Source organism: Cervus elaphus, chromosome 5, assembly GCF_910594005.1.
Source record: "Cervus elaphus chromosome 5, mCerEla1.1, whole genome shotgun sequence".
NCBI lineage: Eukaryota > Metazoa > Chordata > Mammalia > Artiodactyla > Cervidae > Cervus > Cervus elaphus.
This window is the reverse complement of record NC_057819.1, coordinates 92,494,143-92,513,407: the sequence shown is the minus strand read 5'-3', so window position 1 is coordinate 92,513,407 and position 19,265 is coordinate 92,494,143. Positions and strand designations below refer to the sequence as shown.

At 37.0% G+C, this 19,265-nt stretch overlaps 1 protein-coding gene across 2 annotated transcripts in view; it reads right to left on the bottom strand.

Moving 5' to 3' along the window:
• The window catches only part of NLK (nemo like kinase), a 124,088-nt gene that overhangs the window by 35,867 nt on the left and 68,956 nt on the right, over nucleotides 1-19,265 (bottom strand). For both annotated transcript variants that reach the window (XM_043903150.1, XM_043903149.1), the window contains exon 3: nucleotides 14,784-14,839. In XM_043903150.1, the coding sequence (XP_043759085.1) occupies nucleotides 14,784-14,839 (56 nt within the window). The remainder of the gene's footprint in view (nucleotides 1-14,783; nucleotides 14,840-19,265) is intronic.

The following is a 19,265-nucleotide window of genomic DNA, read 5'->3' as shown; positions in this document are numbered from 1 at the left end:
TGTCACAGACAGGGTATTAATTTTGCTGTTTACTTTCCTGCACAAAGTTTTTCTTTTTTTTATTAAATATTTTTCTATTTATTTCCTTTTGTTATAAAAAAATCTGGATTTCTAAATTATGGAAGCATGTTATCATTAATGAATTATAAAATTCAGCCTTAGTGACATGATGTTCTTTAGAATAATGCCCATCAGTGTTAGCAGCTGAGTCGTTAGTGCGTAGGGCCCAAATATCAACATAACATGCAGGATACCCTGCTGGACAACCACAAAGGGTTGCTGAGGAATAAAATTGTGTTCATGAGGGCAGAGTTTGAAGCAGAAAAAGCAAAAATAAGAAGTCTTCTGAGAATCAAAGAAATGAGGTAGAAATATATTAGAGGTACCAGAAAGGTGGAGAAAAGGAAGGCATGTTTAGGATTAAAAACAGTTTTGTACAATGTTCTTTGATGCCAAAAAGGATTATGGGCAAGAAAACTAGGGAACGAATGCAGATAGAGTCTGGTAGTCAACTGCCCCTCAATGGTAGGCCTCCCCTGACTGACCTCTAGCTCCAATTAAAACAAATCTGTACTATGATCAATATTTGTTTAACCCACCTTTATGATGCTGCATCTATTTTAGAAAGTAATTTAAGAATGCATGATAATCAGTCTCATGCCAGAAAGCCCGACTACTCCAACTGTCAAAGGTAATTCCACAGAAAAAGCTATATAATCACCACAGAAACAAATGCTGACATTAAATTCTGACCTTCAATTATGAAAAAGATGATTGAGTCTGTCTCTGTTTTTAGGAAGTCATGATTACTCAGGCAGTCTCAGAGGCTGCAGGACTGGTGCCAAAAGCATCATTGTTTAACCATTATCATTAGCATCAATAAATACTGACTGGGTACCAAGGGGTGTAGAGAGCATGCTAACTCAATGACAAAACAGAGAGAAAAGATGAATGAATGCAAAGCAACATTCAAGAGATTAGAAAAAGTATAAGACTGACAAGTAAAAATCAGGTAGAGAAAGAAGGAAGCAAAAAGATTTTATGTACATGGCCACAGAAACTTGATTAAAAATATTGCTAGTTTTCTATGTGTCAGACCTCTAGCTTAAAGTTAATTTGTCTCATCTATTCATAATTACTCTAAGTCCTATTAACATTCCCATTATACAAATAAGCAAAGAGGTTTAGAGAGGTGAAGAAACTGGCCAGAGGTCATAGCTTGTACACAGGAGAGTTGGTGCTAAACCCCAGCTTTTGTTCTTCATCTGTGCTTTGTCTTTCAATAGATGAAACATCAAAAAAGGTGAACAAAATAATTCTACTTGAGAAGAGGGCAGATGTTTAGAATCAGGAGTTAAAACAGACTTAGGTAGTGGGAGGCAGTGTGGTGTAGGCTTTGGAATTAAAGACCAGGTTAGAATCTCGACTTGGTCACTTACTGGCTTGGTAACATCAGACAAGTTAAATAACCTCTCTTGAGTTTGTTTTTGCATTTATAAAAGAAATACAATGACATCTACTACACTGCTGGGTTATTACTGGATCCAGATGCTGTATGTGAATCACATATAAATGTCTGACACATAGCTGCTGCTACTATCATCACTGTTATGGGAAGAACATCTAACTGTACTCTTATCTCCTCCTAACATTTCCCTCTCCCTACCCAAGGGAAAGCCAAAAGAATCTAAGTTAAAAGAAAAAAGAACACAAAACAGGCAACCAATTAAAAAAGTTCCTTTAAGGTACTGATCTTAAGAAGATCAGAATCTTAAAAGGATATCGCTGCTGAAAAGGAAAATTATATTCACTTCTTATTAACAGGTCTCATGCAGTTTTCTTGGCATACTGCATACTACTTTTGAGAGAGGGTTGGTTCTGGAAGGACTAGAAACTCAAGGGAGCAATTAAAAGTGTTAATCGCTGAGACCTCCACCCTTGGGACTTCTGGTTTTGGTAAAGAACTTCTAGACACCTGGAGTTTCTCAGACTTGACCTCACGGTGGCAAAAATTAACTATTAGATCAGCATCCCCTAACTGGTTAGTATACCACATATCCAGAACAACACACACAAAACAAAACTCTGCTGGGCTCATGCATATCCTATTTCCTTTGAAAAAACACCACTTCGACCTAATCTTATTATCTACTGGGTTCTCTTGCCACCTCTGAGTGATGTATCAATAAGAGGAAAACTGTCAATTAAACATGTAATTATTAAACCCACACCAACAATTCAGTGCACTTAACGTTTAATAACGGCATTATATATTATACACAGAGCAAACCAATGTATTAATAAGTAGTACATAAATTGTACTCTGGTTAAAATACAGATTCGTGCTAGTGTGCTACAGGTTTATTAAGTTCCCTGAAGTATTGCTCTCAAATAAACTGAGTTCGTAGCATGAGACTCAGCTGGTCTATGAAGTGACTAAAAGCCCCACTGCTTCCCTATATCCTCCAATTAAGGCAGGTCTGATAAATTTAGTGACTTCTAAAACCTCTGGGTCTCTATGTAACATGTCTCCCTGGTGTCTACCAACCTTAAAAAATAGAAATGAAGTCACAACAGTGGAATAGGACCAAAAGATCAAATAAACAGCCCTATGAGCATCCCCAAATCCTCACACCTGGATTAAATATTTCAAGAGGCTAATAATCAGAAGGTTAACCAGAAGGTTAAGCAGTTCAAGAGAATGATAATGGGTTATGAGGCTTTTCAGGGGCTCAAATGAGGTATGGCTTTGTTGTTATTCATTATTACCCTCTAATAGTTGGGAAGCCTGGCAGCATTTCATTCCCCACCAGCTGGGAAGTTTTAGAGGTATATTTATTTTGTAATAGAGGTGAAAAGACTAGATTCTAGCTTTAGATTTTTTTTTTTTTTTTTGGCGTCACCTGAAACACAGGTGTTTCAAAGAGCTGGTGTGAATAAGTTGTTCCTACTATAGCAACTCTCTTCAAAGCAGAAGGAAAAAAATTCCAACTGTGAGTTGGAACTTGAAACAGTTCTTTTAAAACAACCTCAGGATTTGCACATACACTACTGCTGCTAAGTCATCTGAGTTGTGTCCGACACTTTGTGACCCTATGGACTGTAGCCCGCCAGGCTCCACTGTCCATGGGATTTCCCAGGCAAGAATACTGGAGTGGGTTGCCATTTCCTCCTCCAGGGGATCTTCCCCACCCAGGAATTGAACCCACAGCTCCTGCACTGCAGGTGGATTCTTTACCACTGAGCCACGGGGGAAGCCCTAAAATACATTAAGGCCAAAGTAATCTTTATGTAGCCATGAAGGGACTACTACTTAGGAGATGCGACTACTACTTGCGGGCGTAACAGGGGAGTAGCCTTTGTGCAGAGTCACAGCCACTGGGCCACCAGGGAAGTCCCAAGGTGAGTGGCTGTGGGATGATAGGTTGGAGGAGGAAATTATGTCTTTCTAATTAATAAGAAGAGTTTGGTTAAGGTAATGGAAAGAGGAGTAAGAAAGCCATAACGGGGATGCAGTCTGGATGGAAGGCTTGGGGGTGCCAGCAAGATGTATACAGAATATATTTTCAGGTTAAGAGGAGACCAGGTAAGAGAATATGAGGTACTGAGGTTGACAACCCATTCCTCGTTAACAGTTCACATCTTATTTAAAAAAACAACTCTCTATAAACGGGCTAGGTAGTTACTGATCAGCCACTATGAAAATCCATTTGTGATGAGGACTTGCTAATACCACTTGTTCATAGCTGGCTTGGTGCACTTTGCATCACAAAGTCCATAGTTTCACTAAGCTCTACTTTATCTATAAGGCCTTTCCTTACTACTTTTTTGTACTTGTTAAGTGCCAGGTACTGTTCTAACTATCTATCCCAATTTATTCCTCAAAATAACTCTGTAGGGTGGTTGTTGCTCATTTGCTGAGTCATGTCCAATTCTTTGCAACCCTACAGATTGCAGCACGTCAGGCTTCCCCGTCCTTCTGCATCTTCCAGAGCTTGCTCAAACTCATGTCAATTGAGTCAAGTGATGCCATCCAACCATCTCATCCTCTGTCGTCCCCTTCTCCTCCTGCCTTCAATCTTTCCCAGCATCAGGGTCTTTTCTAATGAGTTGGCTCTTCGCATCAGGTGGCCAAAGTATTGGGGCTTCATCATCAGTCCTTCTAATGAATATTCAGTACTGATTTCCTTTAGGATTGATTGGTTTGATCTTGCAGTCCAAGGGACCCTGAAGAGTCTTCTCCAATACCACAGCTCAAAAGAATCAATTCTTTGGCACTCAGCCTTCTTTTTGGCACTACTAAACATTTTCATTTTATTAACCAGGAAATTGAGGCACAGAGAGGTTAAGTAACTTGTTCAAGAAAACACAAGTAAAAGGCAAAGCTGGGATTCAAATCTAGGTTGTCTGGTTCCATGCTCTTTGCCTCTATGATAGATTTTCTATTACCTCAAGCTAGCCAGAATGCTGACAAGGTTGGCCCTGGACTGATCAAAAGATTTTGAAATAAACAGAAGATAGGGAGTTTGTTCCCATTTCATGACACGACAGTCACTGAATTCAAGACTGCTCTTGTCAGGCAGCAGAACTAACCGACGATGAGAGCATGGTAAGCAGAAGGAGCAGAGAATGGGACTGATTTTAAGAGTGCTGTTATTTAGGCTCTGACCAAGAACAGATATTGGAGGAGCCACCAAGGTTTTGAAAGAGAATAAAGGGAGATACTTGCTTGTCAATTTCCTAATATAATAATCCTGCAATGATGGTCAATTTTCCATATTCCCATGTTTGAGCCTGCCAATCAGTCTATGACTTAGATTGTTTCCACCTCTCAGACAAGAGAGAATAAAGGTGATTCATTACCCAGCTCCTAGAGTCAGTAAGAACCAGGGGAGTTTATAAACTATTACAAATAAATGATTGCTATAGATAAAGGTTATGCAAATGTCATAAGAAAGCATTACTATATAAGCACTTTAATAATAGAGAGTTAATCATTCTGGACAGCTCAAGGTGTGCATATGTGTGAAAATCTGTGATGTGGTCTTATGTTAAAAACTACCCTATCAGATTAAAAAACTCTCACCATCTAAAGTTCAGAACTATAGTGGGTTGACCTGCCTGCTTAACTGAGGTCTGAGAACATGTGGAAAGAGCAACTGAGGTTGTGTGAGAAACTATTAATGATGTGTTAAAAAGCTTTCTGAAAGCAAAGTAAGGGTATTTAGCTGGTTTAGCTGAGTTGGGAGAAAATGGAGAACACAAATTATTTCCTCCATAATGAATATAGACAGAAAGCTTTGAAAACACAATTTTAATCCCTGACTTTAGATATTAAAAAGTGGGCAATTCTTTCTTCCACTTCATACTGGACAAAGACCAACACTAAACCAGATTATAAAAAATAACTCTTGCAATATTAAATATCAAGTAGGAGACATGTTGGCCAACAATTTAACAACCATTAAAAAAAAAAAGTCTTCCATCTTCATGCAATATAAGTTAGAACAAATATGAAGATCAGGTGGCTTTTCCAAAAAGACACAGTGAATTTTTGGTTTAACGGACTATAGTATGTAGATACCCAAGTTTGGTTCCTGAAGCCAGAGAGTCTCTTCTACGAAAAGTCTAAGAATGACAGTTAAAACATGCTTAAACTCATGTTAAGCACTAATTCTGAAATCCTGCCATTCCTGTTGGAAGGAAAATCTTATAACCATAAATATGAGAGACTTAAATAGGTATCATTTTCTTCACATTTTTTCTTTCAAAATCAGGTCCACAGAGGGAAATTTCAATTGAGATCTCAGATATGTAAATAAATAAAAATGAGGGGTATTAAATAGCATGAATAAGGAAAAATCTGGTTTTCGGATATTGTTGATTTCAAACAATGCTTTCCATGTGAAAGAAAAACAGCAATGCATCACAGAGAAAATTGCTTTCTGGTAACAAATGGTCAGCTCTAAATCTCATCATCTTTTTAGTAACAAAAAGCACGGGCGCCTTTGCAACTAGAAAAAAATTGGTGTGTGCTTCAATTAGAATCACTGACCTTTTCTGAAGCATGCCCGTGCTTCTCTATAGAAATCAATGGAATAAAAGGTCATGGTGTTAAAATGCTTGAATATAACAATCTTTCCTAGGCTAAGGCAAATTCCTCTTCTTTTTAAGGTAACTAATTTGTTGTATAGAATGTCAAGAATAAAAAAATTAAAACCACCTTTAATTTGCAATTTTAAATTGACTAAAAAAAGTCAATTCTACCATGTGAAAAAAGGAAAAAAAAACAAAAACAGAAAACGGGAAAGCTGTCATTCTACATCCTGTCATGGCCCAGAAGATTCCGTTCGCTGAGTCCTTGTCACTAAAGCTATAACCACATATGCAATGACAGAAAAAGCATCCTAGAATATATGATATTATTTCAAACCTCAGTCTTTTCTTTTCAAAGTGCCCTACAGAAGGCAAAGGCAAGTTTCTGTATCTGTCAAATGTTCGTAGTAGAGTATGGGATTACTAATCTTTTGTCATCATAGCCCCACAAAGCAAATAAATGCAGAGATACACAAACCCAGACAGAGGGATGGGATGGGGAGGGACTTGGGAGAGGGGTTCAGGATGGGGAACACATGTACACCCATGGCGGATTCAGGTCAAATGTATGGCAAAACCAATACAATGTTGTAAAGTAAAATAAAGAAATAATTAAAAAAAAAAAAAGAGCCAAGGAATAGAAGCAGAATTAATGACCAAAATAGTCACTACTTTTTCTGGACATAATATATATATTTGAGAGAAGAGTCTCTCCCCAAGTTGAGAAACATTTCTCCAATTTTTTTTAATCAATGAAGAGAAGGGGCAAATTCTTCAATCCCCACTTAACCCCTTCAGAGGATAAAGATGCACATATCAGTCATATAAAATGCCTCATGCTTCTTACTGTCAATGGGTCCTCAAATTAGACCTATCCACCCTTTCTTAGGGCTTCCCTGGTGGCTCAGATGGTAAAGAAGCCACCCGCACTGCAGGAGACCTGGCTTTGATTCCTGGGTTGAGACAATCCTCTGGAAGAGGGCATGGCAATCCACTCCAGTATTCTTGCCTGGAGAATCCCCATGGACAGAGAAGCCTGGTGGGCTGCAGTCCATGGGTCACAAAGAGTCAGACACGACTGAGCGATTAAGCACACACACCCTTTCGCAACAGGTCTGAAAAACTCACTTCTATGTCCAGATGATCTGGTGTCAAACGTCCTTCACCCAACAGAATTTGAGAGCAATTTACTCCAGTCTGATCTACTGTAAAGCTGCAAGAATGATGTCATTAAAACTTGACAGTAGACTGCTATCAGCAGTATAAACAACCACAGCATTCTGAAGGGGGGACAAGCCTCTCAACATGCCAAGCTCTAGATGCTTCCTTAGTATACCTGCCCAGTACTACCCATCACAGTGAAATTCATTTTTGGTTGAAGATGTTAAAAGTCAGAGTTATTAAAAGGAATAGGGCAGAGAGGATTCAAAATATACAGAGAACAAAAATCTACAACAATCTGAGAGAGGTATATCAGAAGTCTGAGTATTTTCTATGGCAACTGGGAAGAGACGGAAGTTAAAACAATGGTCCATTTAAAGGGATCTGCCTCCTCTGTCAAGATATAAGATCTGCTATGTATCAAATTATATTTTAATGAAGTTGGGGGAAAAAGATATGAGTACCTTATTCACTTGCTCACAGTACCTACTTTCTAACATTTATGGAATAAATACTTTATCATGCAATTAGATGTACCACCTTTAGCACTGTTCCATACTGCTATTTAATTAGAATAGCTATACAAAAAGGGTTATATGGACCCACAAATAGAAACCAGAAACCGCCTAAAATTTTGTGAAAAAATATGGAAAGTATATCTATCCTGAAGTGAAGTGAAAGTTGCTCAGTCAAGTCCGGCTCTTCGAGACCCCATGGACTATACAGTCCATGAAATTCTCCAGGCCAGAATACTGGAGTGGGTAGCTGTTCCCTTCTCCAGAGGATCTTCCCAACCCAGGGACTGAACCCAGGTCTCCCGCATTGCAGGCAGATTTTTTACCAGCTGAGCTATCAGGAAAGCCCCATATCTATCCTACTAATACGCAATTGATCTCAAATGAATTGATATAGGAAAATGTTTTATTCTATGAAAATTTTAAGTTCCAGGTAAGTCCTCCAAACTCTTCTTTTGTGGGAGAGGGAAGGAGGGCAGGGAAGTTTTCATACATAAGAAAATGTGGTTAATATCTCTATTGTACACTTGATTACCCTGGTATTATAATTATTTCACAATTGTCGATCATCTCTTTTGAACCATGAACTCTTTAAGGGTAAAAGCAATGGCCATTATACTTGCTACTACCTGCTGGTACCTCTTTCCTGAGGGTAAAGTTCTAAAGTTAAGGCATAAAATGAACACCAAGTGTCACAAAAAGAAGTCACCTGGGAAGATACCATGTTGGAAACCAACATATCAAACTCTCATTAAATTCAACAGTATTGTATTCTCTGGCATTGGAACAGAGTGCTGTTTTCTTTGACTGAACCCCATATGAAACAGACGGCTTGTGTTAAGGGGTCATGCCACATAAAAGTACCTCTCTTAACACCAGTATCACACTCAGTTTGGTGAAATGCTCTCACTGTGGGAAGCCTATGGGAGCTGAAACTAACTGAGGGTACAGTACATACTGATTTCTGTCTCACACTCGTTCTGGAAAAGAAGGTAAATGAATGGAATTGGGCACAAACTGAATTCTCTTTTTTAACCATGTTAAATTCAGAAAACCGTGTTGCATATGTTTCAGTTTAAACGCAGGACTGTGACTCCACCATAAGTTCAAAAACTCACTGTTCAGAGAATGAATGATGCAGAGATTTTGGGTGATTAACTCAAGGCAGAGTCAAAGGAAAATATCTTTAAACTTCTCACACCTGACTTTGAATTCTGCTTTTTCTACTGCTGATGCGTCAGCATGAAAATAACATTGGAATTTTAGACCTAAAAAATATATTCTCATTTTCTAAAGTTTAACAGCAAATGAATTAGGTGTTGACATTTTTAAGATTTAGTTAATTTGGCCATCAAAAAACATTTATAATGGATTTATATGAAGAGCATCAACATGATTTGGGTAACATGGTCTCCATTTGAAGAGCTGGTAAGTGGAGGAGTAAGCTGCCTTTTCTGCTACCTTTTCTAGACTATGGTTGGTCCCACTGCTATGCTCAAAAACCTCTTAATTCAGTGGTATTAAGCACATTCACAATGTTATGCAACTATCACCACTTCTGATTCTAGAACTTTCTCAACACCCGAACAGAAACTTAGTTAAGTTTATAAAATATACTTCTGATTCCGTCATTCCTCACCACAAAAATCCTTCACTGGATTCTAAAATGCCTACTGAATAAAGATGAATCTACTTAGTTCAACATTCAAGGCCCTCCATGACTTGGCTCCAAATAGCTTAATTTCTCACTATTCACACATTCTAAACTCTAGTCATTCCCTAGAAGATGCTAATACTCCATCCATTTGGAATATCCATCCTCCTCAATGTTACCAATCCAAATCCTTCTCATCCAACACTCAACTAAAATGTCTTTTCCTACATGAAATCTTCTTACGGTTTTTTCTGGGTGAGGCAATCTCTTCTTTTAAATCTTCTGACACAATCTACCATACGTAATAGTTATTTCTTTAGTTCTTATCTCACCCCACTGACTCAAGGGAGAACATTTTTCTTGAGCGAAAACATTAAGAGGCAGTAGTGGGTTAATAGGATTCTTGACCCACCAGACCAGTCAACATGGATTCAAACCCCAGCTCTATCATTTTTGAGAGACCTTGATCAAGTTATCTACCTCTCTGAGCTATAGTTTCTTTATCTTTAAAATGGAGATAAGAGTGAAGTATTGAGAATAATTCCTGACACACTAAATTTTTAAAAATTAAGCAATTCATCAACTTATCTCTATAACCTCCACAGGGATCAGTATTAATACAATGTTAAACATGTAACAGTGCTAAATGTTTGGCCACATGAATAAATAAAGCTGAGGAGATACAGACTAAGGTGGTTAAAGTTAAGAATTTTGCTGTTCTTGGATTGTTCTACCAACTTTTCCTCTGTTTTGCCTTTCTAAGTGTCTGTCTTAGGCTTTGGTGCTAAGGAGCCAGAAGTAGTGATGGTGGGTAAATGAAAGTTTTTGTTTAAAAACATCAAATGCTTTTCAAGTAATCAGCTTGGAAACTAAAATGGGAAAGAGTGAAAATCAGATCCTTAATGCTCTCAGGATATGTAGATTTTTTTCTATCACTGTACTTTCCAATCTATATTATTTATATGATTGTATCATCTACTAGATTACAAACCTGTTAAGTCAGACACTATCTTATTCAACAAATGTCTATTTAGCACCTACTATATGTTAGGTACTGTTCTAAGTGCTGGGAACACAACAGTGAGCAAAACAGAAAAAAATCCCTGGTTCTAGGAACATAGTTGATGCTTATGTTTATGGAATAAATGAAGAGGAAATTCTAACAATATGGAAATCTTCAAAATTCTTAAGATGTAGATTTCCAGTCCTCGCTGGTACTTTTGCTGCAGAAAGAGTGCACTTATATCTGCATTTACACATTTTATTTTGCTTGTTCTTAGCTTTTCACTGGCTCCTAAGGTTCCCTGAGGGTTATAGAGATCTTTCATAGCACTAGGGAATTGTGCTATGTACATATTGTGTATATAAAATACAGTCTACTAATACTATCAATTAAACTACTGCATCTGGGAGTAGTTTATTCAATAGTATTACATTACTGCCTACCAAAGACTTTAACTGGCTGAAATGGATATGTAGGTTCCCTCACTGTCTTTATGACAAGAAATTCCTGTTTTAACATTGCCTGCACAAGCCAAACCTATTATTCAAATAGGGACACTTCTGAAAGTAAAAGGAGAAACTTATTAACACCAGGACATCAGGTAAAATCCAGGAGTCCTGGCAAACTGGAGCACACTGTTATCCCGTTAGACTTCTCATTTCTACTGGTTTTAGGCTGTAACTGTTTCTAGCACAGAAGACTTATACCATGCATATTCTTCTCCATAAAATGTTGAGACTGTGTTTCAAGTTAAAAAATATAATTTTTCTTAATTATTAGAGAATATATTTTTTGGTGGACATATTAGATTTTAAAACTATGAAAACACAAACGCTAAAAGTTACCGAGGTCAGGGTAGAATTTAACTGCTCTTTTTAGACCCGATTCATCTGCTGAACTCTGTAGGGAGGTTCGTAAACAGTTATAATCTAGACACTGTCTTTTTAAAAGTTGCATAAAGAGTTATTTAAAGATGCACGGTCTTTCAAAACCCAAACTAAATTTTTGGTGGGCACTGATATAGTCATTTTATTACAGTTTTAGTGAAAAACAGATGACTAACTGCATGATATACACGTTGACATTGTACACTTGATTACATCAAAATGTTCATAGACCTCAGATTTTCTAAAATGATACTAACTACTCGATTAGTTTTAAAAAGGTCTTCTGGTTTAAAATATTGTCTGCTGAAACTTATATATGCACTATAACATCCCAATTTTCTAGTCTTAGAAAAAAGTATAATAATATGGTACTCTATGTTTAAGATTACTAAAGATTATTTCTTTCCCTTTATATATATTTTTGACTCCATAAATGGGCTCTTTTACTGATGAAATATCAGACATCCATTAGATGCCTAGCAATATATGTATTTAGAACTTACCTAAAACAACAGAGCCTCCAAAATAGTTTCTTCAAAGCACAATTCCAAGATCACATATTTAAAATTCAAAATATTATCTATTCTAAAAGCCCTCAACTTAAAAAAAAAAAAAAGCACTGCCTAAAACCATGTTTAATGTATATGCCATGATTCTGAGATACTATAGAGGGAGCTGCTGGTACAGATGGATAATGTATTACATTGAAATCAAATAGGAACTTGAGATCCTATTAATCATTCAATACTTTTGTGTTTTAGGCAGAAGTTTTCTTATTTTTCAGAGGGAAACTGAGGGAAATCTTTTTTTTTTGCTTTGGCTATAACAAATTTATTTGTATTAAAAAGCACTGGACACAGAAAAGGTTCTATTTAGGATACTAGAAAAATCAGGCAGAGCACATATGTAACTAAGGCATTTCTTACATTTCTATTTAGCAGCTAAACGTTTCCATTTAGCTGTTCTAAAACACATAATTTCAGTATTTTTGTACCCCAAGCTTCACCATGTCTTCCTTATTTAAAAAAGTCTTTATAACCCTGTGGCAGCTATGGTTTAACTCTTTTTATATTAACAGGATTTATTTTTTTCCAAATGGCACAATCACTGAAAAGCACCTTTTTTTCCATATATCATTCTACATATTGCTAAAAATTATATAACAGAAAAAAGAATACTGAGGTTTAGGTTTGAAGGTTTTTCCATTTGTAGCCAGCTAATAACTGTGAAAGCACAGGTGTCAATCTTTTAACCTAAAGGTAAATAAAGTAAAACATTTAAGTAAATGGTATACTAGAGGGTTCCACAAATATTTCATGACAAAGGCTTTTAATATAAACATTCATGAACAATTTTAGGGAAAGGAATTTCATAGAAACATTCTGCTAGCTAATGAAACGGCTGAAATCAGCTACCAACAGCTATTACATCACCTATGCCACCTACGGTTTTAAACCCTAACGGTGCTAAATTTTCGCTGCTCTGCAAGTATTTGAAATAAATATGAATCTAAGATCCCCCAGACTCAAATTATGAACAACAATAATAATAAGCATTGAGAATTCCTACTTTTAATAGCATACATTTTAAAGGAATAACAAACCCAAGTATAAAAAATTAATGCCTGATATAAAGAATTCATGCTTGAACTATAAGACAAAACAGACAAGGATATAATGAATTAGCTACATTTTCAATGAAGAAAATCTACAAATACTTGATATTTATTAAAAATACCCCATATTCATCAATTATCTCATATGAAAACATTCTTTCCCCACAGATGGCCTAAGTGCAATAAAGGGTTAACAGCAGCTCTGGGTTGCCCCAAACTTACACATTCCATAAGTCTTTAGGACTGGCCCCTGAGAAATAACCTTTGAACTCTTGCAATATCCTGCCTCATAAGAATGTCTTAGCATACCTGATGCTTTGGCCACACCAGATGGCTTATGCTAACAATGTGATTTATGGTGAACACCTGTTTTTGTTCACCTGGGGCCCTGGGCCAGCTGCATTAGTTCAACCTCTGGGTGAGAAGGGAGGAGGGCTAGAGACTGAGTAGCTAAGGTCAGTCCTGAAGGCTCCCTGACTTCCAACAAAAACCCTGGACACCAAGGCTGAGGTGAGCTTCCCTGGTCGATAACATTTTACTCCTGTGGTCACACACTTTTGCTGGGAGAATTAAGCACTATCTGTGCAGTTTCACTAGGAGAGCACAACTGGAACTTTGTGTCTGGTTTCTCTTGGACTCTGCCTTATGTAGCTTTCTCCTTTGCTGATTTTAATCTGTATCCTTTTGCAGTAATACACTGTAACCATGAGTAGAACAGCTTTCCTGGGTCCTTGAGTCGTTTCACCAAATCATCAAACCTGACAGTAATCTTGGGGACCTCTGACACACCTGTAAATCCAGTAAAATTCTTATTTAAAAAGAAAATTTCCTCATTTCCAAAGAGGCAGAAATGATTTTACACACTCACAGGAATGCCTTCTAATATATGGATTCCCTTCCCACCAACAGAAAGGATAAATAAAGATGGTGGCTCCTGGCCAAACGTAGAAATTTAATTGTGCTGAATGAAACAAGTACTGCCCCCCTCCTACCAGCTTCCTTCTTTTCTTCAATCAGGAGCCACGTTATCACCAGAAAGTCCAGAAACGGAATCATTAATGCTCTTATTCAGTTGCTACTACTAACCTATAGCTGAGAAGAAGAAAAACTTTCTCAACCCATCCTTAGGTTAATTTTATATACTTAAAAAAAAAAAAAGATTTCTTGCAGCATGAGGGGCTGAACTGGGGTCCCCTGCATTGCAAGGTGGTTTCTTAACCAATGAACCGCCAGAGAAACCCCTAATTCTTTATATACGTTTAAAGAAAAGGTGTGTCAGAACCATCTTACCTGGCCCAAGATCTCAGTTTTGAACACTAAAAGGTATACAAAGACACTCCATCAGCCAGGAGCTGGTCAAAGGTCAGTCATTTCTTGAGAATGTGTAGGAGTAGGGTGCCCCAAGTCTAGAATTACAGTATTCTAGAGCTCTCTTTATTTTTCACCTTACCCAAGTGGTTAAAAAAAAAAAAGAGAGAGCAGTATTATCTTCTTGACCAACTGGCAATTGTTGTATAGTGACAAAGGACTTTACCAAATTCTGTTACAACACAGCTGCCTCAATGGTTTCATCAGCAAAAAAGGAATAGCAATAACCTATCTCACAAGGCTGTGGGGATGAAGTGAAACATCTATTCAGAAGTCTTGTTTTGTGGTATCACCACTCAGGATATATTGATAACGTTGAGCTTTTTCAGATACTTCGGATTTCACAATTACCTGGTTCTAGGTACTCAACCACTTCTGCAAGGAGGAGAGTTAATATACTTCAAGGCATGAACCCCAGAAGGTGCTAGTGGAACAAATTAATTAAAAAATTGTTCCCTTCTTTCACATTCCCTGGTTAGGATACATTTCTTCAAAATAGTCAATGTGTGGAGGTTGGAGTATGTCAAGGGCAGAGAGTACCTGGGGAAAGGAAAAAAAAAAAAGCAAAATTTAGAGGAAAAAAAAAAAGAACCAAAATATGACATAAATGCAAAAAAAGTACTCTTAACTCATTAATGATTTCAGGCTTCATTATAATTGCCCACTGAGATGAACTAAATTTATCAACCAAGAAACACTGAAACATTAAGGTAGGCTTTGTAAAATTACTATCAAAGACAATTTTAGCTACACCAATACGAGAGAGGCAATTGGGATACACTACATGCTACCAGGACACCTGCACAGGAGAATGCTGGAAAGAAATGCCTTATTTCTAACAATCAGATTCGCTCTAAGAGCCTGAGAGCTCTACCATTCATCCTTTACTCCTCTGTTCAAAAATGTTTACTATGTGTATTTTATCTGGTAGGCACTTTGGGAGGTTCTTCGGTAAAAATGATGAATAAAAATAACCACCCCACTCTCTCGACTAGGGGAGAGGAAGGCATTAAATAGTTAACAAAAACGGAGCTGTGACATTTATTATTATGAAGGGAAAAAGTACAGAGCAGTGGAAGAAAAAGCTTCCCTGAAGGAACACCAAGAGTTGCAGGGTGAATAGGAGTTGGTCAGGCAGTGTAAAAGCACTGAGGCAGGAAAGAACCTGGAGGATTCTAGAAACAGAAATGCCAGTGCCTATGGAACACAGAGGGTGGGAGGAAAACAGACCGGGAGAAAATAGAAGAGAAAGGCAAGAGTATATCACACAAAATCTCTTTAAACTACGGAAAGTGTTTTGGATTTTATTCCAAGTACAGAAAAAGAAGTCACGAGGGTGGAAAAAAAAAGACTTTAAGGTACCTGAAATTCAAGTCCTTTATAAAAGCTGCATAATACCAATATAATTTCTGCCATAGAAACGTAACAAATAGGCCTTCTTCCCCTACCAACTGTCTACCAACTCCTTTAAGCCCCATCTATGATGTCACACCTAAGAATTCAAACCTATTTTGCCAATGAGAAATATCATGCTCAAAGGACTCAGAAGAAGGTATTTAACAGGAAATAAACTGTGTAGTACAAGTTCATATTTCCTGATCTTTAGCTTAGTTTTTCAATAAAAAATTTATTATGGAGAACTTCAAACATATAAAAGTGGGTAGAATAATATAAAAGAATACTCATGTAATCAAGACTTGGCCTTAGTAGTTATCTATATGTGACCTTTCTCCATTCATCTATACCCTCCACTCTCCCTGTATAATTTTGAAGAAATTTTCAGCTGTACATCAGTAAATATTTCTAAAAACTAAAAACTTTTTAAAAGTACAATGAACAAATCTGAAAATTTAATGTTTTTCAACACCATCAAATACCCAGTGCTCAGATTTCTAAATTTCTTATTTTTTGGGGGGAAAAAAAGTGTTAATCTAAATTAGGAGCTAAAGAGGATTTACACATTATGGTTGATGCATTATCTAGCAAGTTTTACCTATAAATTTCTGCTCTATTTCTCTTTTTCCCTTGCAATTTATGTATGGAAGAAACTTTGCTCACTTTATTTTAGCATTTTTATTTATTTGGCTGTATCAGGTCTTAGTTGTGGTAAGCATGATCTTTGATCTTTAGCAATGTGAACTCCGAGCAGTGGCATGTGGGACCTAGTTCCCTCACCAGGAATTGAGCCAGGTCGTCTGCATTGGGAGCACAGAATCTTACCCACTGGACTACCAGGGAAGTCCTTTGTTCATTTTAAAGGTTATTATTATTTTTTTTTTAGCCAATAATTTGTTACTTTATAAAGTTTTTAACTAAATGAAACCTCCTTTATTGAAAAAGCCTTCACTCACTTAGGGCTTCCCTCATAGCTCAGTAGGTAAAGAATCCGCCTGCAACGCAGGAGACCCTGGTTTGATTCCTGGGTCGGGAAGATCTGCTGGAGAAGGGATAGGCTACCCATTCCAGTACTCTTGGGCTTCCCTTGTGGCTCAGCTGGTAAAGAATACACCTGCAATGCAGGAGACCTGGGTTCGATCCCTGGGTTGGGAAGATCCTCTGGAGAAGGGAAAGGCTACCCACTCCAGTATTCTGGCCTGGAGAATTCCATGGACTCGCAAAGAGTTGGACACAACTGAGTGACTTTCACATTCACTTTAATACCAGTTAAGTATAAAGGTTTTTAAATAGTTCAGATGTTTATAAAGAGTATCCTTAGTTTATAAAGAATATCTGTATTTCCTTTCTGAATTAAAATGTTTATACTTGGAAATTTTAGTATAAATGGAAAATAACAGATTTTCCAGTTTCTTCATAGAATAATTTTTACCATATGAAAGATAAATTACTTCATTTCTATATTTTTAAACACCTATAATTAGCTGGTGTCACAAATTCACATAAATTCATTTCTCATTATGTGATAGAACAATTTTTAACATGAATATTTGATGCTTTGAGGAAGGCAGTTAGAAATTAGTGTTTTACTTGACATCTTTTGGACTCTAAGCTCTGTATCTGAACAACATACATCCTGTCTTGGGGGGAAACAGAATGCAGTGAGTGACAGCGTCCATTAGACAAAGCTATTTTACACTTCAAATCTATCTGCTATAATTAGAGGTTATCTAAAGGAAAGTGACAACCATACATTTTAAACCTTGATAGAGAAGAATGAGGCTTTCTTACTCCAAATTTGAGGAGGCTTTCTGTAGAACAGCCATATAAAATAGGGTTAGACATGTGCACCAAAGCATTTAGCTGTGGTTCTTGGCTTTGAAGGTATAATACTTTAAACTCTATCTGGAATTTTTTAAATGCCCATTGTCTTATATTCCTGTTCTTTCTACCTCAAAGTGTTTATCAGATGACAGCATTCAGTGTTTCCAGGTGGCAAAAATAGTGCTTAGAGATGATTCAGGAATCTCAGAAGTGATGTAAATGAGTTAAGTGAGAAGGAACATTAGCAGAGTTTCAAACCCCAGACTTCATGACTGACTCACTATTTAAACAGTCCAAGTCCTTCTATAACCCCTCTATTATTTATGGGAATAAAATATGTGAGATTAGCCTTATGATGTAAATAGGAGGTCACTTGTAAAGAGTCAAAGTATCCCAAAATACCAAGGACTCAAGACTCTGAGGATCTCAAACACACAAAAAGCAAGCTGATTTGTCTAATTAAAAAATGAACTAAAGCTCCATCCTGAAATAATGGTCATTACCAGTGTCTCAGCACATTTCTCAAATCTTTTAAGAGTTGGACAAAAGCTCATTGTGGTAGCTGCTTTTCAGAATTTTAACCTCTGTGATGTTAGAAGATTCCCTAAAATTGGTTACATTAGTAAATGGTTTAGTGGTATTTTTTTTTAGTTAACCCTTTATCAATAAAACAATTGCTGTAAATAATCTCAATCCTAAAGGTAAAGACTGAAAATTTAACTGTTTGTGGAATTCAAATTTAATTAATTCAAATTCCAAATTTAAGCAAAGGAGCTCCCACCGCCTCTTCATTCTCTCACCTACCCCCACCCCCAATAGATTTTAAGTTGTTTAAGGTAGAGAATGTTATTTTTTTGAGCTGTAACATATAGTAAAATATACAAATTGTAGTGTATAATCTGAATAATTTTTATACACATAAAGTATATAACATGACAAATTTTTATTCCATGGTTAAAAGCTAGATCAAGAAATTAAGGATTTCAACATCCCAGAAAGCCCCCTTGCTCCTTTCTAGTCAAAACCCATACCTGCTCAGAGGTTACCACTATTCTCATTTCCATCACCCTGGATTCCTTTTGCCTGTCCTTGAACTTTACGTAAATTAAATCATAAAAAATCAAGTCTTTTGTATATGGTTTCTCTCACTTACTGTTATGTCTGTGAGATTCAACCATGTGTGAATCTTCATCCTTTATATTGATGTGTAGGATACCATCATATCAAGGGAATATAACACAAAGTATTTATCCAGAGTACTGCTGGCAAACTTGGGGGTTGTTTCTAAATGTTATTATGAATGAAGCTGCTATGAACATTTTTGTACATGTCCTTTGGTAGATATATGCAATCATTTGCCTTGGGTATATTGAAGTGAACTGCTGGGTCACTGGGCAGGTGTATATTTAGCTTTAGCAGAAACTGTGGCAGAGAACAACCAATTCTGACTCGAGTTGAATGTTTCTTTGACTTGCTGTTCGTTGCTGTTGTTATTATAATCATACATAAACAACTTGTCTTAGAGGACCCGGGCCTTCTGCCTGACTGTTAAACTAAAGGCTTTGTTAGCTCGAAGAGATAATCTGACTCTGCCTACTGTGAATGTTTGCAAGAGATTAACACATCTCTTCCACAAGCAGGCCATTCCAGTAGATGTTTTACAAGACTGATGGTCTTTTTCACTTTACTCCCTCACTGCCTCTCCCTCTCTGTTCTGCCTTTTGACTTTAGTTCCTCAGCACTTTTC